A 24,399-nucleotide genomic window follows, 5' to 3' on the forward strand; every position below is an offset into this window, starting at 1 on the left:
CGTGGAGCAGCAGATCCAAGCAGATGGCACTAACAACAAACGTACCCAGCTGAGCATGCAAGAAGGAAACCAAAGCTGTGCAAGTTTCCAAGCTGTAGCCTAGACTCTGGTCAGGAGCTTTCGATCCTTGCCCGCACCAACACGTTTAAGGCCAGCGTCTCCAAAAGCAGCCACTGCTTTCAGGTGCCCCGCTTGACATGTATCAGACCTGGCTTTCCAGAGACATGAGGTGCCCACAGCTTCCATTCGCTCTTACAACAGTCATGGGGGCTCAGCACTTCTGAGCACTTCTAAGGCCCTCTGCATCTCAAGTTGGGCAGGATTTATAAAGGAGCCTAAGGCATCCCATCCACAAATTCCTCAGGCTCTTTTGAAAATCCAAGCCTGAAAGCCTACAGCTCTCTCGCCCCACCCTGCAGTCAAGTCACAGTTTATTCGGTCACAGGTTTAAGGTGCAATTCACATTTTCAACACACAAAGGTGAAGCAGGCAGCGACCTGGTAACACTGCATTTTTGCTGACGGTGACTTCTCCATGGTTATGATCACCCCAAACCCATGTGTGCGCGTGCAATGTAGGTCATTCCACTGCAGCCAATGCACAGACATTGGGTGCGGAAGATCACACCCATTCCCATGAGTGACTTGTACGCATGGAAAACTCAGGTGTATGCATTCTAAACGTCAATTCAATTCATGCATCCTCGTATGTTTAAATGGCTTCTATATGGAGCTGACAAAACCAGAACCACTACTGTAAACTCTCTCAACCTTGAGAGTTCAGAGAAAAGTGTTATCTGGATCCAAATCGCAAAATAAAATGCAATCCACCTGTTTCTGTCCCCCAAGTATTTCTAATTTACCAGTGGCCACATTCCTGAGTCCCCATACTGGCAGAGTGGCATGCCTCACATTGCATGAATTACTCCTGTCCACAGGTCCCAACCTTCCCCAGCTAACGGGCTCTAGAGAGTGCCAGGGGTCATGGAATCGCAGCCACTGGTTTAGCTTAGACATCAACCTGTCAGCCCTCATTGAAAGTTACATTCCAAAGATGTTCAGCATCATCCAATTGCAGTTGTGACCTGCTGCAACCTACTGGGTTTGCTTCTTCCCCCAGCGCGTGGAGGGGGAGTTCTAATCAACCGTTTGCATTGGATGGAAACTGAGCTGATTCTGTGTTTTGAGGGCAAAAAGGACCATCCTCTAATCTCACTTCCTGCATAAATTCCTGCATGAAAAAGTCACCCAGGGATTCCTGCAGTGGAGGGAATTGTTACCACTCCAGTGTACTCTCAAATCACTGCTTTAGATCTCTTTTGAGAATCCCCCCCTAGCAGCAGAGAGCCGTGCCTTCACCCAGCCCTGAGTCAGCCTTGCCCACTGCTCTGAGCTCCCCATCTAAATAGTCAGTTTCACCTACCCGCTTTCAGATGCTGCCCGTGGAGTTAGGTTATCAGTACAGTGCTCTTAGTCCTCTGGTTCCTAGACCAGCCCAGGAGGGGTTGTGTGGAGCACTTCATTAAAGCGCTGACACCTGTGAAGATGCACATGCCCGTGACAGCTCCTTGCTTCTGCCTACACCACTATGCTACACCAGCTTCCAGTGTCTCTCAACACTCACCCTGCGTCCCAGCTAAATGGACAGAAAGCAAAGGAGGAGTGGAAGGAGAAAGTCAATTCCTCCACTTGCAAGTACGCAAACAAACTTTCTTCACTGTATCTTGGAGAAAAGGCTATCGATCCTGGTAAACCAGGACACTACCACCCACCACTCATGAGAGTCACTGGGTTAAATATTGGTTACTATATCACCAGCAGGCTCAACTGTAGACACTAGCCAGAACCCATCCCATCACCACCTCCCAGATACCTAAGATAAAAGAACTCCCCAAAGATCTTTGGCGTCAGCACAATGACAGCATGTCAGTATTCACAAAGCATTGAAAACAAGGCATTATACAAAGGGAAGCTTAAGATGAGACCCCCACCAACTTTACAGCCTCACAAGTCAACCTATAGGATGCCCGTGTCCCACAGTTTAACAGGGACATGCTTTTGGGCTGGCATCTCCACCCACCCTGAAGAGATGATGGCGCCCCCAAGCAGCAGGATAATGACCCATGAGCACTTTGATGGAACATCCTCATTGATACCAGCATGATGAGGGCTTTGAAAGCGAAAAGCATTTAATCTATAAAAGTAAAACAAGCCCATCCTCATGTCACACATGGACAGATAAGCACACAACACACTGGCTTGCAGTGGCCGGAAGACAGGCAAAAAACGCAGATCCCGGGGAAGACTTCAGTGTCCACCTTCACAGTAGGGAGCCATACAGCCTGACCTGTGAAAAGGGAAGGTTATATCTGGGTGGACAACATTGGGGCAGCTGGAATTCAAGGCCTTCTCTCACTTGAGCACGTCTGTGATCGATGGATTGAGCGAAGTAGCTAGAGAAACCCAGATGCTTTGGGGGTTCCTTCCAAGCAGACCAATCTGGTACTCCCATTTCCTTCTCTTAACTCCCGTCACACTGCAGGGTACCTCAAAGCTATGAAGAAGAGTAAGGTAGAGCTGGGAAACACATAGGCCAAAAGACAATGGAGGCCCATTATACATCTGAAAAAAGGGGGTGATATTTGTGGATTCTGCTGGAAAAGTTCTTGGCCTTATTGCATACCAGGACATTATTAGTCCATCTCTTAACTAGTACAGCATCATGCCTGTATATCAGCCATGGCATGAAGCCATCAGAATATTTAACTTTACTCCTCCTCCTAACTTTCAGGTGCCCTTGCTTGAGGGAGTTAGCCATGCTGGCATTAGTGCCAGAAAAACCCACTTCTCTGAAGCCTGAAGTCACACCCCCACCCTGCCAAAAAAACAAGTGAAACCAACAACCAAAACCCCAAACCTGTTAGGTGCACACTGGGATAACCCCAGAGATCAGCAATCGACAGACTTCCAAGATATATACACTGCACTGCTACAAAGCACAAGAAACAAACAAACCAAGAATGATACATTTGCATAAAATGATGAATGCTCAGAGATTTTCAAATCAGCCCAAGGGATTTAGACACATTTCATTAATCAGGTGTGGCTAACCCTCCTAGACTGCTTTGAAAAATCCATGTGCACCAATAAATCTGGTGCCATCACTTGCTTTTCAGCTTTTAACACAAGTGGGTAAACTCCACTACAGCATGGCACTTAGTCTCCCTCCCACGGCTAGATCACATACAGAGGTTTATTGGTCCGCTTCTTCCCTTGAGTGAGCACAGCTGCTCCTTTAGCTCAGACAGGAGAGGCTCATGCTTTTAGATCCAAAGTTCCTGGGCTCTCACTCTGCAGGCAGTGACCCATCCAGGAGCATAACTGGTTGGTCCAGATGTCCATGAATGGTTTTGGTTTCTCTAACATTTTAATTCCCCACTCAGTTCACAAAGCAAATATTTTGTTGCCTTCCCCCAGGCAGGTCCTGCCATTTCTGCAGCTGATCGTAAGAAGCTGTAGGCAGGGGTGGCTCTGTTTTTTGCTGCCCCAAGCATGGCAGTCAGGCGACCTTTGGCAGGTTCGCTGGTCACAAGGATTTGGCGGTGTTTCTGCAGGTGATCTGCTGGTTCTGCACCTTTGGAATTGCCGCCGAAGCTGTGGGACCGGTGGACCTCCCGCAGACATGCTGCCGAGGACTGCCTGACTGCTGCCCTCACGGCGACTGGCACACCATCCCCTGCAGCTCATCGCCCCAGGCACGTGCTTGCTTCACTGATGCCACCTCTGGCTGTCGGCAGAACTAACATAAAACCAATGCAAATTCCACCTCATTGTTAAAGGATCTCCAGGTAGGAAGACAAGCAAAGGAGGAACAGTTTAGGGATGGTTCACCAGTCTGGATAAAAGTCCATCCAAACCCTTGCTCCAAACTGGAACCACATCTCTGTGGGGTGAAACATTTCACTGGCCTTTTCTCATTCTCTTTTGTTTTCAAGCATCTACTCAGCACTTCTAGGTTCAGGTGCAAGTTCAGAAAAACTGCAAGAAATGTTGGTCTTATTTCCAGCCCAGCTGGAAGCAGGATTTCTGATGCTCCTTGTAAGAAAGTCTTTTGGTGCATGACTACCCAGCCCACCTTTGCCTCAGCTTTGGATCGAGCATCTGAACTTATCCCAATGATCCCCCCCACTCCCCAATTCCAAACTGTAGGAAATTTGTCCATTGTTAGCGAGCTTTCAGAGCACTGTGTGAATTACGGCCACTTCTTGGGGAGTTGAACTGTTTAAGAACTTCCCATGCAGAAATTTCTGCAAGCCACAGAAGTGGCTAGAGTCTATGCAGACACCCAAAGGGTGATGTCAATGACATGTTTCAATTTCTCTGAAAATGTAGCGTGAACACCAATCTTCCATGCCCAGAACAAGGACCTGCCTTTCCTCTTGATTCCAGGTTTTCCACAGCATCTCAAGCATCATCTACACTGGGAGTTTGCCCCAATTCCAGCCCCTGGACTAGGTGAACCCAGGCAAACCACTAGATCAAGCTACAACTTGTACTGGCCGAGCTCACCGCTCCTTGAAACAGAGGTAATTTGCACCAGTGCAAAGGTGCGACTCGCAGTGTTTTACCCTATTCAGACTAGGGGCTCGGTGGAGCTGGGACACCAATAGCTGCAATCAGGGCAAAAATTCCCAATAGAGACAAAGCCTAAATCTACAAGCCACCAGCTGTGGTTCACTCGTGAGGCCTCCCATGTGTTACATCACCACTCAACAGGAACACAACATTCAGGACTGCTGAGATCTGGCACTGTAGGACTTTCCACCAGGAAGTAATAAGGGGAAGTCAGAGGGGCTCAGTTAATCTGTATTCAGGGATACAGTTTTTAGAAAGAGAGAACAGCAGAAAGGAAGTAGAGCCAAGTCTAGATAAAATGGAGGGAATCCTTAGCAACCCGTTTTAGCTTTTGGGAAAGTTATCATCTGGCAGGGCTCATGCTATCCTTGCAAGTTATCGATTCCCTCCCGCAATCAATCAATGAACACAATAAATTGTGTTTTGGTGGGACACACCAACATCCACTGTATTTCTTCCCCTTTGCTGGCACTCCAGACTAAGAAAACTTCCTTCTGAGAAACCTGTTATGCTGGTGCGTGGAGGCAGAAATAAATAAAAGGCAAACCCCTATAAATTCCATGGGTGAAAGTCTGACCCCACTGAATGGCAAAACTCTCAGTGACTTCAACAGGGCCATTTTATAACTGATCTTGGCATTTTCAAACTTGGCATCTAAATTTGCAAAGCACCTGGAGGTCTACGGATGGAAAGTGCCACAGAAGAGCAAGGCATTAACAACTGCGCTCAATGCCAGGGGTTTCCACATGCAAGTGGAAAATGGGATTCTGTAAAAAAAGATTTTTAATCAGCTGTCTAGGTGATCTACCTAATTTTTACATACAGGGTGAAATTCAAAGGCCCAGAAACAGGCCTACATGCCACCACCGTCCCATGTAAGGCCCCAGTTCAGGAAAGCACTTACACATGTGCTTCCTACTCAGGACAGCATTAAATAGAGAGGTCATTTGTCTGTTTATAAACCAGGCAGTCCTTTTTTGAGGTGGTTTGTCCCCTGTCTGAGACAAAACTGGATGTGGTTGTGTCTGGTATTGGATGGGGGATGCCATAATTAAGTGCATGCCAGCATGTCCTCAGCCAGACTGTGCGGGCAAGGTCACGCTGACGGGGGTGGGGCAGCATGCTCTTCAAAATGGCAGCCTCCTGTGTGGCATGACCTCGCATGCAGTCATTTGGAGGGGAGTTGGGTGCCATGCAGGTGGTGGTAGGCCCACACTGTGCCCAGAAGTACTGGAATATCCAATATTCTGGGCACGTGCAATTGGCCCCATAGCATTAAAAGGTGCTTAATTCTCACAATGTCCTCAAGGCCAACTGACTGGGATTTAAGCATGTGCTTAAGAGCTGACCTAATTAGGGCCCTAAGACCTCATAACAGGGCTTTTTGGGGGACTTAAGCAGCAGTCCTGTGCACAGGGCTTGATGTCACTTCCAGTGACGTGTGGCTCATGCAACGTGCCAAGTTATTGCAAAGGCCAATCTGGAGGCTGTACAGTTACAAGTTAGCACTAAAGCTCAGTGGTCCCACTGGCCTCCAACAAACCAAGACTTAAGTAAAACCACCAGCTCAGAGGATTTGAGGGGAGCCATGTCAGAAATCCTGACTTGTGGAAAGAACGGCTTCCCCCATTTTATTGGTCCCACACAGTTCTGTTAAAGAACCTCAAATTTTGCACCCATTGGAAGGGAAAAAAAAAATCCACCAAAATCCTGCAAGGAGGAGAAAAGATAAAAGAAGCAACAAGGAGGAGAGAAGGAAATGAACCGGAAAGGTTTTAAACATGGTTAAAGATGCAACAGCTCTAAAAGAAACAAATGGCCTCTCCACCCTGCCCCCGCATCGAGACAAGGAACCATTGGGCCAAGTCAAGGATTAAAGAGGAAGAGAGAGAACAGGTTTCGTTAGGTCGATGCAAGTGCTCTCTTGTGGTTATTAGGAAGTCATGCATTGTAATAGAGACTATCACTCACTGCCCGCAGTAGGAGATGCAGCAGCAGCAGCAGAAGTGGTGGGAGTGGAATTGACGGAGGAAAGAGCTACATGGGTTGGGCTAGAAACATGTTTTACATCGTGGTGCTGGCTCACGATGGAAGGCTGTCTCCTGAGGGCTCCCTGTAAAGAGGAGGCGCCGGTCTGGAATGTGTAAACTACGTCCATCTGTAAAGAATCAGAGAGTGAGATAGCTTCGCCCCACAGTCAGAGACCAAGAGGAATGGGGGGTGGGAAGGAGGGGAGGCTGGGCAGACAGGGACAGACACAAACAGACGATAAGGAAGAGAGGATGGAGGTGGGCAGGGAGAAGAAAGGAAAAACCCATTTCAGATTACATTCCCATAAATACAGTTTTGGCAGGTGATCCAAAAGCAGAGACATGGAGCAAAGATTAGACGTTAGCTTTCAGCCTTTCCCTCCCTCTCTCTCTCTCTCTCTCTCGCTCTCTCTAGTTTGCATCAGATCAATCTTCACAGGCCCAAAGGAGTGGGGGCAGTCAGGAGAAAAGGATCTAGTACATAAAGGCAACCTGCAAGAGGTGTGGAAAGAGAGAGAGACAGAGAAAGACAGAGAGAGGGAGGGGATGGGTGTAGGGGTGAGCTGGCAACTGAGACACAAAGTGCAGCCTGTATTCTAGAAAACTGAAGTGGGATAGAAAAGCATTTCCAGTCAGTCATGTCTTTCATTGAACTGAGTAAGGGGCTGACTCCAGAAACACGCCGAGTGTCTACAACTCCCACTAAAGCCAAACGGGCTCACAGATGCTCAGCATCTCTCTCAGGATCAGGCCCTGAACCACACAGTGATTTATGCAAATGCCCTAAATATAAAGAACGAAAAGAAAAAAAACCCATCAGCTATGAAATAAGGAAACAGCCGCAGTGTCAGTCTGCGGACACATTCCAAGGAAGGTAGCTCAGAGCAGTAGCCAGTTACACTTGGGGATTTACACAGCTCTGAATTTTGACTCTCCTAGCTATCTGTAGGTCCATACACGTAGAACCAGGAGGCTACGTGTCCTTGCAGTTTCCTTGTGTTTCTGGCCACCGCCCTGGTCACATGATCCTTATTAAAAAGGCCTCTCCAAGGAACGGCATGCAGCTTCCCAGACCATCCCATTGGGTATTCCATGCACAGCTTTGCCATTTCCTTGTTTCACCCTTATATTGTGATGCAGGAACGTTTTCCTGCGATCAGCGAGAGCAATCGTGAAAGAATCCCCACCATTTCCCTTTAAGGCACACGTATTTAGGACACTCTCCTGGAAGCCTAGAACTCCAGGATTTTGATCTCCAGGCTGGTTTGGTAGGATTTGCAGGACAGACATGATGCTGGAAAGAACCCAGGGCTTTGCATAGTGTTGCAATAGCAAGCAGCATTTTTCATGAGGCAAGAATGCGAAGCTGCATAAGTAAACTGGCTCCAGTACGGACTCGATGGGCACATGGTGGCTATTGGTATCGCTAGCTCATTCTTCTTACTGGTTTGGAGACAGCGCCTAGAACCTGCATCACCTCTGCAGCACTACATTACAGAAATTTCTACCTACCGTACTCTGGTAAGTCTGGATCGTTCTTGTAACAGCATGGTATTCCCAAAGGCATTATCGGGCTGCAGGCTAGCTTGAGAAATTAGCAAACAGAGCCAGCGTCCCAATGACCAGCAACATCTGACCCCAACGGATTCTGTTTTCCCCATATCCCACTGCAAAAATAACCCAGCCTGGCCGATACAAGCCAGCACCAGAGCTTAAAAGAATAGGAGCTCAGGCGACAAAAATCACGTTGGCTTCAGTCACGTGTACTCCCCGGCTTGTGTTTTTCACACACAACTCACACTGACCTGAATGTGGGCTGTGCTCTAATATTTTTTTTTTAAAAAACCACATACATGTGGCTTTAGTGTGGATCACATGCATTTCCTATGTGCTGCAAAAAAAAGTGTCACACTTAAGGCTGTATGAACCATAAGTTCCACGTGTGAAGTAGGATTTGTATATGAATCCCACATGGGCACATCTCCCAGTCCAATGGACTCAAGGGACCTTTTGCTGGTTGGCCACTATTATGGAAGCAGGTACCTGTGCTGAAACAGTGACCAAGCTTCACGAATCCAACGTGCACAAGAATACCGAGGCCTCATCTCGGCACCTCCATTCCATGAAGTGCCCCCAGCTCCCTCTTTCCCCCGTTTCTTTGAAATGCAGCCACTCTAAAATTCTCATTCCAAGTGTGTCGCATGATTCTGAAACATGCAAAACAAACATGGCTCCTTCCTTATCCCATGTATGTTTAACAATCGGATGGTAACTCTGGCAGGGTCCCTAGGCAGGAGGAGTGGAGGTGGTCAGATTGGTACCTTCACATTCAGAAACCCCTAGTAGCCTTTGTGGTGGAAAGAAAAGGTGAACATGAGGTGGAGGTGTTTGCTTGCTTTGGGAAGGAAAGAAGAAACCACTGTACAAAGCCAGGAGGATATAGCCTGGCAGATATGGGTCTCAGGAGACTTTGTCTTGGGTTTATCATATTTTCCATGTGCCACACATGGACTTACACTGCCTTGCAGATATTGCCCCGAGCTCCCACCCAAATGACCCCCCTACAGAGGAATTTCACTTTGAAATTCCCACCGGACTCAGAGGCCAGAGGGAAACATCTCCAGCCCCTCAGAACCTGCTCTGGTAAAGCAAGGTTTGGACACAAAGGCAGAAGAGTTGGGAAGGAAAAATAAATGTGAGACAATAACCAAAGGCAGCTTAGCCGTTATCCCACTCCCTTCAATAACTCTCTTCCCCCTTGTGTCTCATCACTGGGCTCCGGTTCCTGGGAGCTGGGTAAAGAGCAAAGGGAAACCAAAGGACTCGCCCTTGCTGTGCCTATGAGGCTGTAGTGGTAGGGAGCAGACAAACCCGTAAGTTTCTCTGAGGCCTTTGAGGAAGATGCTTTCAGGCTATCAAATTCCTCCTCAACCCCCCCCAGACTTGTTTAGCTGGAGGTAGGGCAATGGCGATGCTCCAGGTTGACAGATGCTGGGCCCCCCTCAAGGGGCTGAGAAGCCCCTGCGATTCCCAGCCAGACGTCTCATGTTATTAGGCAACTGCCCAATCTGCAGCCAGGACACCGGAGGGTAGGGGAAGAACAGACAGGCCAACACAAGGGAAATACCCAGAGGAGATGACGAGGTGGAATGAACATGCCACTTGCAGAAGAGCGGGGATTCTTTGTTCCTCACATCCATGCTGAATTCACGAGCTTCCTCGCATGGCATTTGAGCCAGGCAAGCAAGGAGGAGAGCCCGTTGCTTGGGGCTCGCAGTGCTGAGAGCATGCTTCAGGAGCTTGCAACTCATTGGCATGACATTCCTCACTTTGGCCTTTGCCTCCCACCTCTTCACCCCTAGCCTTTTACCTTCCCAGTGTGGGGCAGGAGGTGAGAAGGACAGAGAAAGCCTCCACCATCATGGAGTAAAGGAGGCCCTGGGGGCAGGGAGAGAACCGTTAACAAGAGAAATATTGAGAAGGGAATGGCTGGTGGAGAAACGTGAGCAGCTCATGTGCGTGGTGTATTCTTCAGGATGAGACGCTTCCTTTCAGGGGAAAAAAGCAGAAGAGGGTCCCCAGGACAAATATGTTCTTCAGCAAAAACAATTAAAAAAAAAAAAAAAAAAAAAAAAAAAAAAAGTGAGGGAGGTTTTTAAAACTGCAATAGTAAAACTATTAAAGAAACCATAACCAGGCTTCTTTTCCTCGTACAATTCTCCTCCCCTTGTAGCTACAGCACGGGGAACAGAAGATAAAGAAGAGAGGGCCCACAAGTGGGGACTTATCAGGAGACTGGGGGAGTAGCAGGGAAAAAGACAAATAAAACCAATGGGGAGGGAGTGTGAAAAGTCATCGTGGTACGGGCTACCACCACGCTGCTCTGGCTGCCTTCGCAAGGGACCATGTTGGCTCCAGAGAGACGAAAGCCAATACGCCTCCAGCTCAGCCAATAATTGTTGTGCAAACAGCTGACTGAGGCCAGCGGGCATTAAGCTGGCAAAGAAGAACCCCAACTTCCCTCCTGGTAACAGAGATGGGCACTCAGAGTGGCAAGTCCTGACAAGCAGCTTTACTACTCCACCAAACTAAGCCAGCCTGGCTCTCTGCTGGACTGGAGCTGCTGTCCTCATTTGAGCGTGGGGTTTGAAACGGCTCCATTCAAAGGCCACTGAAGTCAGTGGGAAGAGGACAGGTGGGGAAGGGAAAGGGGTGGAGCTTTGATCCCTATCGAATGGGGTTCACACACCTGCAACGTAGAAACAAGGAGAGAACCAGGGTGCTAAATGCCCCATCTCCCGCAGCGTATTCAACTCCATCCCAGATGCAGGTAGATGGGCCTTCTAAGAGCAGGATCTTTCGTGAGGGCTTGGCTAAGGCTGCTCAGCATTTACTTTCCACTAGGGGAGCAACAATCCTGCAGACAATGCTTAGAAAAAGGCTCAACAGCCACCACCCAGCTGCACCATCCGTGGTTACATGCAGCTCTGAGCCCCTCCCCCGACAGCTGCAGAAGGCACTGAGATCCCTCCCCACAATAGCTACAGCCCCCACTCTCATTGTAGCCCCGGCCCCACAGGGAAGCAGGCGGCTAAGCAGCAGTGCATGCTCACAGGCCTGACTTGCTGATTGGCGCTAACCCAGAAAGGCACTGGCAGTGGGAATTCTAGACCCTGGAGGGGCTGAAGTGTCACCGCGGGCACGAGGAGCTGCACAGGTAACAGGAGGGCCCTAGATTGCTTCGGCCAGGGCCCCTGAGAAAACAGGAAGCGGCACGTCAGTGCCCAACACGGTACCTGAGTCTGTATCCTGTTGAGGCCCCTGAACCACAGAATCTGCCCTCGCCGCAGCTCCATTTCAGCATGGTCAATCTCATCCATGTCCTCCGGCAGGTCCTCCTCTGGAATATCCTCCTTGGTGGTACCATGTCCAGCTTCCTTCAGGAACTTCAGGCGGCTGGTCGGAACACTGCAGATCAGCTACAGAGACATGGGGACCCATGGGTTAATCTCTTACCATCATCTGTACCAATGGAGCTGCTTCCTCATCCTGGGGGTGTGACATCTTTGCGCCCCAACGCCCAAGAGGCCCCCCCATCAGTATTGCTCAGGCTGGCTTGCCTGCAGCCCTGAGCCGCTCACAAGGCAATAGTTAAGAAGAGGGAGAGCCCTTATCTGCCAGCCTAGAGCAGCACTCCCTCCAACTCCTTATGGCAACCCCCCAGAGTATATGGGGGCGGGGGAGGGAATGCATGGATGTTCGTCTCACAGCACCAGCCAGAGGATGGAGAGCTCTCCCTCTGTTTTTAGCAGAAGGAAGCAAGCAGTGTTTGGGGGCGGTACATGGGGGCGGATTTTGAATCATAGAACTGGAAGGAACCTCGAGAGGTCATCTAGTCCAATCCCCGGCACTCATGGCAGGGTTAAGTATTATATAGGTGTACATGCAGAGTGATAAGATGTTTCCATCGGGGGCAATGGGTTTGGAAATATACAGCAGGGGTGGAGTCATTAGCCCAGCCCTCACCTGGCCCCAAAGCAGCTCTCCGACACCGATAAAGATGCACCAGAGCCACTGGCTCAAGGTGAGCCCGGAGCTGCTGAACGGCTTCCCACCAAACTCCACGATGAGGATCTGCAGCGCAGGAGAGAAGAGCACACGCCGCGGGGCTGTTAGAGGGGACATGCAGTCAGAGAGGTTGCATGGCATTTGGGAGTCTCTTCCTCCTCAATCAACCAGTTCGGGATGCTTTCAGTGTCACTGGGTGCAGGACAGCAAAGCTACAACTTGCGGGTTGGAAAATGCTAAGAATTTCCCACCAAAGGCATCTGAAGGGAAATTAAGTATTTGTGCCCCCTTGAAAATGTTCAGTTTTTCTACTCCACATCACACCCATTAAAAAAAAAAAAAAAAAAAAAAAAAAAACTCACAATGTTTTTTCTACCTTTGTACTTACAACTTTGAAACTGAAGATTAGAAGATTGACTCAGCAAGGCTGATTTTCAGTGCTAATGGAGTAAAGATATCGATTTAATTATAAAAAAAAAAAAAAAAAAAAAAAAAAAAAGGGGTTTTCAGCAAGTGGTTTTCATTGAAAAAACCGGGACAATTTCAAAACACAAATTGACATTTACACAAAAGGCTGTTTCTCACTGGAAAATTTTTTTCCACTGTAAGAAGATTTTGACTAGTTCTCCCAATCCCTTTCCAGTTTGCACCCGGGTCGAGCCAGCATATTGGAGCATGTATCTCATCCAGACCCAAAAAAGGGTCAAAGAAACCACAACAACTTCGCTCTCCTTGTGCTTCATCCTCTTTCATATCCCAGTGTCGTGACACCAAGTAAAGGGCATTGTCTGGACAGCTCTGGAAACCCTCTCTACAATAAATGCTCTTTGCAGCAGAGCTCCCCAGATGCTGCAAGCTGAGGCTTCTGCGCCACACACCCAGACACTCAAATTTTCCCCATCTCAAAAGGGAGTGGCAGGCTTAACAACTAGGCACACGCCAAGCGTTTTTACTGAAAAAAGGACCAAATGAACATCCAGGCTGTAAACATCCCAGAGCTGTAAAACGCTAAGCCCCAGAGCAACAGAATGGAAACTCTCTGTGCTCATCCATGTCAGCATCTGGATAGGAGTCGGGCCAGAACTAGAACCTCTTATCTAGACCCAACTTGACTGCAGGGCTCTGGATAAAATGGACCCTAAATCCAAACTACTCCTTGGTCCTGCAAAACCCAGTTTTCAAGGTCATTTCTAGCTCTGTCTAGGGGTTTATAAACCCATCACCGTAGTATCTGAGCAGCTCATAAGCATTAATGCAATTATCCTTGCAACACCCTACAAAATAAGGAAGGACTATTATCTCCATTTACAGGTGGGGAACTGAGACTAAAACTTGCCCAAGGTCCCAAAGAGTGCCTGTGGCAGAGCAGAGACTCAAACCCCACTCTCCTGACATCCAGGCTAGTGCCCTAACCACTTCCTCATCCTTCCTCTCTTCAGTATGCACTACCTATCTCTAGTCCACATGCATCCATGCTGCTCAGTGCCCATTGCTGTTACCTGGGCGGCAAAGGTTCCCAGCACCACCGTGCAGAAGATGGGATTCCGGAAGATGGCATCAAAGACGTTCCTCTCACCATGAATCTTGCGAGCATTGATCTCGTTGAACAGCTGCATCATGACGAAGGTGTTGAAGACAATGGTGTAGTGTTCAGAGGGAGGCGAGTGCAGCGGCGCGTTCCGGCCACTGTCAATATCAAAGAACCTCTCGCCTATCAGACAGGAGATGAAAGAGAAAGTTTGTGCGTCTTTTCCCACGTAACATGGAATTTGAACTGACAATGCAGGACGAGCAGGGTTGTTGCAGCCGTGTTGGTCCCATGATTGGAGACAGACAAAGCAAGGGGAGGTAATACCTTTTATCGGCCCATGGTTCCTACACATGCCTATCACCTCACCCAGCGCACTAAATGCTCCAATAGCAGCTCCAGATCATCACTACGCTCTCAAATGAACTCACAGAGGAAAACGATAAGACAAAAACACTCCATCACCTGTGGGTGACCACTTTTCACAAAGCTATCACTCTGTATCAGTCCTCATCCTCAGAGGAAACCTGCACCATACCTTGAAAAGAAGAGCCTGGGCGTTTAAGTTCACTACTCTGCTAGACACTAAAAATCATGGACAGAATAGAAATACTGAATTTATGGCATATTACAACAATCTGTAACCCACTGACACTCCCCCTACCCCTTCCCAGCTACTTCCCCCCACCCCATCCTTCTCTACTCTATATCCCTCCAGTCAGAAACAGGCCACTTCACCTTGAATGGTCCCTTGAAATGTGGTAACTACTTATGCTAAACAATCTGTTCCACCTCAAATTTAGCAGGGATGCTGAGGCTACATGTACACTACAGATTACTTGGGTATAATTTATGTCGCCCAGGGTGTGAATAATACACACCTCTGAGTGATGTGCACCACTGCAGACAGTGCTGTCGGCAGGAGAACTTCTCCCATAGCTACTGCCTCTTGTGGAGCAGGAGTCATTAAGCTGACTGGAGATCTCTCCCCTGTTGGCTTAGAGTTTTCACCAGAAGTGTGCTGTAAGTGATATAGTGTAGACATAGCCCAAGTCAGTTTCCCAGTCCTGAAGAAGGGCTCTGTGTAGCTTGAAAGCATGTCTCTCTCCAACAGAAGCTGGTCCAATAAAAGATAGGATCTTCCCCCTCTTTGGCTTTCTAATTGCAGGAGGAGCTTAATTATGGAAACACAGGGGGATGGACTAAGGGAACGTGGAGAAACAGATGCCTGTCTCAGTTAGCATGACCGAGGGCACCAGTAAAATGCAGTTCATCATGGATAAGCCAGGCAGAGCCCATTCAGACACCTGGGAGGATATGTCCCTGTGTTGGGCCCTACTGGAGGCACTGGAGGTCTTTAAACAGATGGGAATTTAATGCCGGACAGGCAGCCAGAGATAGCCATGTCCTCCCTTCGTCCCAAGAGGATCAGCAGCAGCAGCTTCCTTCACCTCCTCACGCTGCCCTCTGCCATCCCCGACATGAAGCTGCCACCTTGGGGAGCTGAGCGCCCATTGGGTTCTCGGCCTACGTGCTGAGGCGGCCAAGGAGGGAGGCCATTTAGAGCAGGCAGTAGCCGTGGTTTGTGTTGTGGATGCTGACTCACTTGGAATTAGACTGAGTCCAACCCAGCAGCCACTTGTAGTCGCTGCAGAGCAGGGCCATAACTGAACTACTGACCTAGGCTTTTAATGTCCTATGGGCCATTATGAATCCCAGGAGCCAATCCATCTCTAGCCGCAAAAAAAAACCCCCAAAAAAACAAAAAAAAAAACAGTGTTCATTTCATGAACCCTTTACTTAGTAGAGAGCTGAAAGAAGGAGCCACTTCCTTGGATACAGCGTGTGCCCTACACCCAGTAGATTCTGGTGCAGATAATGTGATTCACTGAACTGGGGTCACTGTAGGTGGGCACCTTCCCAGCTTGATTAGATAGCAGCCTGCATGGATTTACACCTCACTGGTTTAGAGACAGAGGGGGTGGCTGGTTTGGAGGTTCCCCCTCCCCTATGCCCTCATAGACTCACCTGCAAAGAGCAGCGTGAAGATGATGGTGAGCTGGTACACTGCATGCCCCAGGATGTTCTTCATCATGGTGCGGGAGATCAAGGGCTTGTTGCGGCCGTACGGCCGGCGCAGCAGCAGGGACTCTGAGGGGGGCTCTGTGGCAAGAGCTAAGGATGCAAAGGTGTCCATGATCAAGTTCACCCACAGCATCTGGACGGCCTTCAGCGGAGAGTCCTGCAGAGGGAAAAGAATCCCCCATGGAGAACGTGGTCTCTTCGCTCAATACATAAAACCACCACCGCCACCTTTGCTGCTCTGTGGCTCCTCACCGGACGCTTTGCCATGATTATTTTAACCACAGCCTTCCCATCAGAAATTACCATTATCCTCCCATTTGATAGAGATTAAATGACTTGCCCAAGGTCTCATGGTGAGTCAGCAGCCAAACCAAGGACTCCTAGATTCAAATCCCATCCAGCTCTAAGCACTAGGTTGTTGCCCAAGCCTCCTTACCTGTGTGATGCAGGCCCCTGTGAAAGCGACAATGACGGCCACCACGTTGACGGTCAGCTGGAACTGCAGGAACTTGGAGATGCTGTCATATACGTTGCGGCCCCACATCACTGCTTTGACGATGCTGGTGAAGTTGTCGTCCGTCAGGATGATGTCTGAAGCCTCTTTGGCCACGTCAGTGCCTGCGATGCCCTTAAGGGGAAACAGAGTGGAGAAGAGGGTGGCAATGAGTCATAAGAACATAAGATCAGCCATACTGGGTCAGACCAAAGACCCATCTAGCCAACATCCTGTCTTCTGACAGTGGCAAGTGCAAGGTGCACTCAGAGAGAATGAGCAGAACAGGGAATCAGCTGATCCATCCCGTCGCCCGTTCCCAGCTTCTGGCAAACAGAGGCTAGGGACACCATCCCTGCCCGTCCTGGCTAACAGCCATTGATGGATCTGTCCTCCACAAACTTATCTAGTTCTTTTTGGAACCTTTTTAGTCTTAGCCTTCACAACATCCTCTGGCAAGGAGCTCCACAGGTTGGCTGTGCATTGTGTGAAAAAATACTTCCTTTTGTTTGTTTTAAACCTGCTGCCTATTAATTTCATTTGGCAGCCCCTAGTTCGTGTGTTATGAGGAGTCAATAACACGTCATTTACTTCCTCCACAGCAGTCATGATTTTATAGACCTCTATCATATCCCCCCTTAATCGTCTCTTTTCCAAGCTGAAAAGTCCCAGTCTTATTATTCTTGCCTCATATGGCAGCTGTTCCACACCCCTAATCATTTTTGTTGCCTTTTCTGAACCTTTTCCAATTCTAATATTTTGAAATGGGGCGACTACATCTGCACGCAGTATTCAAGATGCAGGCGTACCTTGGATTTATATAGAGGCAATATGGTATTTTCTGTTTTATCATCCATTCCTTTCTTAATGATTCCCAACATCGTTTGCTTTTTTGAACGCCGTTGCACACCGAGTGGATGTTTTCAAAGAACTATTCACAATGACTCCAAGATCTTTTTCTTGAGTGGTAACAGCTAATTTAGACCCATCATTTTGTATGTATAGTTGGGGGTCACTGGGAAAACTGTCCATCTCCCCACACCAGTGCTTGGCTTCTTTCCAGAGGCAGATCTGTTCCACAACGCTGACAAGCCTTGGAAGTTTGGATCCAGATCAGACTAGGACACCCTCTATGCTTGGAACAGCTTCCTATGTCCCATGCACCAAGCGCCTTCCCTCCCACGTGGGGACAGCAGGCTGTCAGTTCTGGTGGTGGATCCCCTGCCAGCATCTCTTACTACATTGAGTGCTGAAATGGAGCAGACTGCAACAGTAGCCATAATGCTGCTGAGCACACAAACACTTTCCATCTGTAGATCGCAGAGCATTAGACAAAGGCAGCTCAGTGGCATCGCCCCAGTCTTACAGAGGAACAAAATGAGGCACATGGGAGGGGACGTAACTCGCTGAAGGTCACGCAGGTCAGTGGCAGAGTTGGAACAGAACGCTGGGCTCTATCATCCTGTACTGTGACCTCAACGCTGGGTCATGCTGCCTGCTGTTACACCTCAGTAAAGGAATAGAAGCATTTGGTTTAGGGTTGATTTGTCTCCAAACTGGGGCTTTACAGTGGTGGGTGCATAGAATATTAAACCATCTTGTGACTCCCTCCTTGAGCCCTTGGCATGCAGCTGCCCTAGCAGGAGGCTTGTGAGCCTTCAGAGGTTAATGCTATGGCTAATAGCCACACAAAGTGGCTTAAAAGTAGCTGCTTCCCCTCCATCCTTTTTGCTAAACATTCATACAAACAGAGACCATTGGGATTCAGAAGTGCTCGCTCTCTCTCTCTGGTAGGGAGCTCCAGAGGAACAGATGGGCTCCCCCCCCGCAAATTACACCCAATATAGTTAATTTGCTGGTAAAGGTCTCTGAGGGTTACTCTCCCTTCTGTTTGTCACATCCCCCTGCTCCTCTGGTCTTCATTTAGACTGTAATCCAGCAATAAGCACCAACCGGAGGTGGACCCCTGTGCCCACTGCAATCTCTCTGGGGCACAGACTCCCTCTATTTGCTTTGCAAAGCGCCACCCACATCCAAGGCACTATACAATGGGCATTTAAAAAAGTGATTAGGCTGCAATAATCAGTAATGGGCACTAGATGGCGCTCAGTTTGCACAGATGCTGCCATTGCCAGGAGAGGTGTGAAGTGGGAGCCGCTTAACCATTTCCCTAATGTTCTCCTGCTGGGTCCTGTTGAGCCTGGGTATTGGGAGATTCTGTCCCTAACTGTGAACTCCCTGGCTTTGGTAGGAGAGCAAACGTGAAATTGAATTTTAACTATGTTGTTTGTTTCCCAGTCTCCGGAGTGCATACTCAGAGAGATGCAGTAAGGGGCCCTTAGTTTCCTGTTCCTGTGGGAAAGTCTATCCCCAGACTGCAGCAGGGCAGCCGTTCTTTTCAATTCTCAGCACAACATTCAGCCCCAAAAGGACTGGTCACCAGATTTCAGCACCCGATCCAGTCACCTCTCCAGTTGTGGAACTCCCATGTCCAGCATGCAGATTCAAGACCTTAGTTTTAGCCAGCGATCAATCCATTGCTTGGACTAAATCAATGAGTGAGAGAAAGACAGAAAATGTTGATGTTGCAGGGGCTCTAGAGGATTCAGTGGGACTGCAAACCCGTTAAAATCCAAGGCTTGCAAAATGGCTTCCAACATATCTTTGAAAAAAAAAATTCATAAAGGAATTTGTTTGTTTAAACATACACACATTCCTCTGTAGTGGCTCCAACCCAAACTCTGCAACCTTATGCTAGTGTACCACAACCTGAACATAAAACGGACTACAAACAAGGGGAAATGACCAGTCTATTTTCATGGTTCCATTTGAAAGAAATGCAAAAAAGTAGGCAGTGTTAACAGCAAAGAGAACTAGATTTTCAAATTCTTTCTGGGTCAATAAGCTAATGCATTAATCAGAAAGATAAGTAAGATCTCAGGTTGTTTATTTTAAGTCTAGGTCAGTAACTCCAGGCCTGGGTCATTTAAGCCAGGCTCCGAAATACATGTGGCTGATTTGCAGTGGTGCTGAACATCCATACCTACCACTGTCCCGCGCGTCTATGAAAACCAAGCTATGTTTATTCAGGTGCCTATGTATGGGTTTAGGACATTAGCTTTCAACAGCCACATTTGAAAGTTAAGGCCATGATTCTTAACCTAACAATATCCCTTTAAGAATGTAAAAGGAGGGAGCGTCTGTCTTTAAGCCAGGATAAGAAGATTGTTTCTCGGTACGGGATATTTTCTAGGGCCTTTGTGGTAAAAATCCTATAGCACTTAATACAAAATTATCACCTCCTTGCAAAATTTTTGAACCATCTTATGGAATTTAATAGAGATTTTTATAGCAGGGATAAAAGTCTATAGGATGATTAAAATGATCTCTTCTATTACATCCTGTGTGTCTTTGAGTGATTCCTATACCACATAAAGGTTTTAATTCCTCTTCAAATCCATAGGATGTTTCCTAACAATGCAGCACACAGAGAAAGACCCATGTTCTTCCATACCATAGCAAATCCGACATCAGCTTTCTTCAAGGCTGGGCCATCATTGGTCCCGTCCCCAGTTACCGCCACCACCTGCCGTTGCTCTCCGACAGTGCTGTCAATAATTCCTGAAACACAGAGACAGGGTTCAAAGGAAACAGGCCCCAGCATGGGCTCCTCGCACAGATGGAGCTGCACTGGGTAGCAGTTGGCTTGGGAATCATTAGATCTGCACAAAATGACAACGATACAACAGTGGTACGTCTTCTCTTAATGCAGACACCTGTCAGCCACTGAATATTGCAGGGCTGCCTCTCTCCTTGGGGACAGGCACTGTTTTAAGACTCATCCAGCATCTCTTCTGGCAGGGGTGCTGGAACTATTTATATGGGGGGAGAGGGGGTGCTGATAGCCATTGAACCAAACTGACAAAGCTGTATATGAAGGAAACCACTTCAAGCCAGGGGGTGCAGCTGCACCCCCAGCACCTCCAGTTCTAGCACCTATGGCAGGATACTGCTGATACTTCACCTTCCAGATCACCTTCCCTGCAAGGATCTCAGTTCTTAAGCGTTACTGCCCCCCCCCGCCCCAGGAAGATGATCAGCACCAATTAGCCTTGTTATACAGATGGGGAAAAAAATGTGAGGCACAAGGGACGATGGGGGGAAAAAACATCTTGCTCTAGGTCACAGTGAGTCAACGGCAGAGCTGGGAAAAGAACACAGGCGCCCTGGCTCGATGTTCCATACCCTGTGGGCATTTGTGCAGGAGCATGTGTGCTGGCTCTCCGGCTGCCCTTACCTTTCACAAGCGTATGCTTATCCGTGGGGGAGGAACGGGCCAGGACTCGCAGCTTGGGCCAGACTTTATCCAGCTGCTCTTGCTCCACCTGCAGGACCAACCAAGAGAGACGTTGAGTTGGTCACCTGGTCAGGCAGGCATTTGAAAACTAGAGCCAAGTGAATCACTGATTACTCCATTTGCTGACCGAAAAGAAAAACCGAAAAACAAACTATTCAGTGTGGGTCCAAAAGGTTTAGTTTAGTTTTCAGGTGTGGAGTTTTTTTCCCCTACCTCAATTTCAGAACAAGTCAAAATGATTCATTTAGCAAAAATATTCAATTAAAATAGTTTTGACTTTTTCCAAAAAGTTTCCCTCCTTTTCCCCCCTAGCTGAAACGATAGGCAGAATTTGACCCAAACACTTGAACAGTTTCAGTCAACCGGAAACGGCATTTTTCAGTGAATAAACTAGTCACTGAAGAATTTTGTCCAGCTCATTCAGTAGGGAAGGATCATTCAGTAGGGAAGGATGGGGAGCGAGGACTGGATGTTCCCTTCACCTCAACTCAACTGTTTCTCCCACGGCATGTCTAGAGCCCAGGAGTCCTCCAGGGGTCACTGGTCTCTGGCCAAGCTGGCTAGGAGCCCCAGCTGATGCTAGCTGAGCTGACAGCTCTCTATGACAGGCACGTGAAGCATTAAAAAGCCAGCTAGGTCCAGCTCAGTTTTGGTCCAAGAGGCCACGTATTAGGCAGGAGCAAGAGGTTACCTCCATATGCTGCACTTCCAGGTCTATGGTTTGGCAGCAAGCTTTGTCAGCAGGCTACGCTTCTGAAGATGCCCCTGGAGTCTACTGTCCAGGGCCCCGAGGGACTCATACAAAGGCAGGGTCCCTTATCTGTATTCCTACCTCTCCCTTCTCATTCCGGATGAGCCGGTTGAACTCCTTGCCCTCCAGGCACAGGAAGTCCTCCCCGGGCAGCAGGATGCCGCATTTAGTAGCAATGGCGCGGGCGGTGTTGATGTTGTCACCTGTCACCATGCGGACGGTGATGCCAGCACGCTGACACTTCAGGATGGCCTCTGGCACCTAAGGGCAAGGTTAGAGAGAGACACTGTGGGAAAGAGACAGACGGGGGAAGAGACACAGTCCGGAAAAAGAGGAGCTGGGGAAAAACAAACCCATAGGGTCAGACAGATTCAAGGAGCCCCACCTGGGCAGCATGAATGGAGGGACACGCTAGCAGCTGTGATGCAGTGGGAGGCCTCCCTGGGAATGAGTAGCAGCGGCAGATTAAGGCAGGATTGCTGGAATTCTGGCCAGCAGTGAGCCAGAGCAAACTGAAGAGCAGTGTCTGGGAAAGTTGGGTGCACGAGGGAGCTGGGGGTGGGAAGAGCCCATCCAGGGAGAAGGTCCAGGGGATGAAGATAAAGGAGCCCAGGGTGAGCCTGAGGGATGTTTTGAAGGCGTTAGAGCAGGAGGTTCGTTCGAGTTTTGGTGAATTCAGGCCTCCCTTGGTCCCAATACACCGCTGGGCTGGGCCAGCCACTGACAGCAGGATCACACAGAGGGATGCTGCGTAGGGTGGAAGGCTCAGGGCAGCCTGGGAGGAAGGTCCCAGATGGTGGAATCCCCAAGAACCAAAAAGCAGGAAGAACCAGAGTCCTGCTTCTACTTCTTGTCCTCCAAGCCCAAGGCTGATTCGGCACTGGCCCCCTGGAGTCAAGAACCAGGCAGCGGCTAACTCGAGGGCAGGGCAGAGAGTCTCCATCTTGTTCTGCAGGAGCAGAGAGGTGGAGCATGATGACTTGGGTCTGTGGAGCCTAGATGCTGTGGCGAAGGCCACTTTAGAAGAACAGAGAAGCACTGGAGCCCCATCGTACCAGGCTGCACACAGGGGCCTCAAGTTACTGAGTGTTTGGCAGGAGCCAGCTCACTTCTAAGCTCGGTGTAGGAGGCACTGGCTGAGCGGTTCTGAACCAAGGAGCTGGTACTCTCCAAGGCTCAAGGAGGTCTGTTCAGAGCCATTCCTGGAATTGGCCATGGTGCTGTTCTTCTACTGCCCCCAGGGAGATGTAACCTTATTGCCTCCTCAACAGTGCTCAGGAACCTCTGGTGCTGAGGTACAGATGAGCAATCCAATCAAGATGTGGAACGTTTTATTTCTCCTGCTGAGCAGGATGGCATGTTGACAGCAACCCGGGCCTCTCCTGGCCTGACATCTCCGGCTGCAGCAGCACATCACTGCACAGACAGAACGAGACTGTGTGTGTGCGCGTGTGTGTGTGTGTAAACATTACTGAGAAATCAGCAAATTGAATCATGGCCTCCAGAGCTGGTGCAGACTGGGCATCTGTAATGCGATTCCCGAACCCAGATACTTCAACGTCTAATTAGGGAAAGACGAGAGAAAGGAAGGCTCCAAAATGTAATCAAGAGGCAGGCATGGGACTGCTTATTGCGTTAGCCCAGTGGTCTGTCTGTCACACCCAGGCGAGCCATGAGAAAGAACGGGGGGAAGGAGCAGGTGGGCATCACTGGGGAAAACAGGTTCCTGTAAAAGGTACTCCCTCACACTATGGGGCAGCAAATCAGTTCTCCCCCCGTAACCTTTCACCTGTGGCACTCTCTGCCTGGCTTCTCCGCAACCTCTGGCAACACACCCTTCCCCTGGACATTGGCACTGGAGAAGCACTCGCGCCCAGACACTTTGCGGGTGTCTGGTATACAGGCAAGGCAGGGAAGTGCACATCCCAGGCACGTGGAGTGCTCCAAATAGTGGCATAGAGTGAGGGCACCTCAGGAGTTAGCATTCACATATGGCACAGGGACCACAGGACATCTCTGTGGGGTGCTGATGCCCATCCGCTTCTCTGAAAGGGCAATCACCCCACAGCAGCGGCATAACAAGGGGCACAGGGCTCATGCCCGCAGCAGGGTGGGGAAGGGACACGCAGCCAGCAAAGCAGCCGAACGGCCTGTGTCAAGGTGATAAAAGGGCGTTGTGGTACCTCTGGCCGGACAGGGTCCTCTATGCCGACCACAGTGATACAGGCCAGGTCAGACATGATCTCGTTCTCGTTGTCCCAGTTAGGCTCGGCGTCAGCAGGAAAGTCGCGGAAGGCCAGGCAGATGGTGCGCAGCCCCTGGCACGCCATCGGCTCAATCACCTTCTTCACCATCTCATCCCGGTCCTTCACCTTGAACACCCGCAGGTCCCCATTCTTGTCCAGGATCTTTGTGCACCTGCACACGGCAGAGGTTTCAGAAGTTAACGGAGAGACGGCTCGGCATCTGCAGACTAACTAGAGAGGCAAGCCTCCCAGCACCAACCACACAGCAGAAGAAGCTGTGCCACAGAGATTTTGCAAGCCACTTTCATCTGTCAGTTAGGCATGAACCCCAAGAGTTTTCAGTTGAGCTCACAGAAAGAAAGAGGTGAATGCTTCCCTCCCTGAACAAGCCTAGATTCTCTGGGCTGCAAAGCTGGGCTGGGAATCTCTCTGGAACACACTCCCTACCCGACGTACAGCACTATCTGGCTGCAGACACCACCGCAGCTTCTTGCATGGCATTTTGGCTGCCACGAGCGCAAAGGCAGCAGTAGAAGTGACAAAATACTTACTCAGTAAATATGTCCAGCTCCCTCCCAAGAGGTTCTGCTTGAGCCCCGATTAACATATTGTATTTTATACCAGGCAACTAAAGATGAAGCCACAGGGCTGTCCTGCATGGGGCAATGCTCTTATAATGCTCAGAGAACCTTTCACTTCATTAGGTA

General features: G+C 49.2%; 1 protein-coding gene across 5 annotated transcripts in view; it reads right to left on the reverse strand.

Moving 5' to 3' along the window:
- The window catches only part of ATP2B4 (ATPase plasma membrane Ca2+ transporting 4), a 106,749-nt gene that overhangs the window by 5,552 nt on the left and 76,798 nt on the right, over window positions 1-24,399 (reverse strand). For 3 of the 5 annotated variants that reach the window (XM_032785815.2, XM_032785816.2, XM_032785817.2), the window contains 9 exons: window positions 23,630-23,864; window positions 21,528-21,707; window positions 20,636-20,723; window positions 19,853-19,959; window positions 16,282-16,473; window positions 15,789-16,002; window positions 13,732-13,943; window positions 12,191-12,298; window positions 11,461-11,643 (listed from right to left, as the gene is read on the reverse strand). In XM_032785815.2, coding sequence (XP_032641706.1) covers window positions 11,461-11,643; window positions 12,191-12,298; window positions 13,732-13,943; window positions 15,789-16,002; window positions 16,282-16,473; window positions 19,853-19,959; window positions 20,636-20,723; window positions 21,528-21,707; window positions 23,630-23,864 — 1,519 coding nt within the window. Of the gene's footprint in view, window positions 1-6,605; window positions 6,793-11,460; window positions 11,644-12,190; window positions 12,299-13,731; window positions 13,944-15,788; window positions 16,003-16,281; window positions 16,474-19,852; window positions 19,960-20,635; window positions 20,724-21,527; window positions 21,708-23,629; window positions 23,865-24,399 lie in introns of all 5 variants that reach the window. The other 2 variants (XM_032785819.2, XM_032785818.2) reach the window with 2 other exon arrangements.

The sequence above is a fragment of the Chelonoidis abingdonii genome, chromosome 4 (assembly GCF_003597395.2).
Source record: "Chelonoidis abingdonii isolate Lonesome George chromosome 4, CheloAbing_2.0, whole genome shotgun sequence".
Lineage (NCBI taxonomy): Eukaryota > Metazoa > Chordata > Testudines > Testudinidae > Chelonoidis > Chelonoidis abingdonii.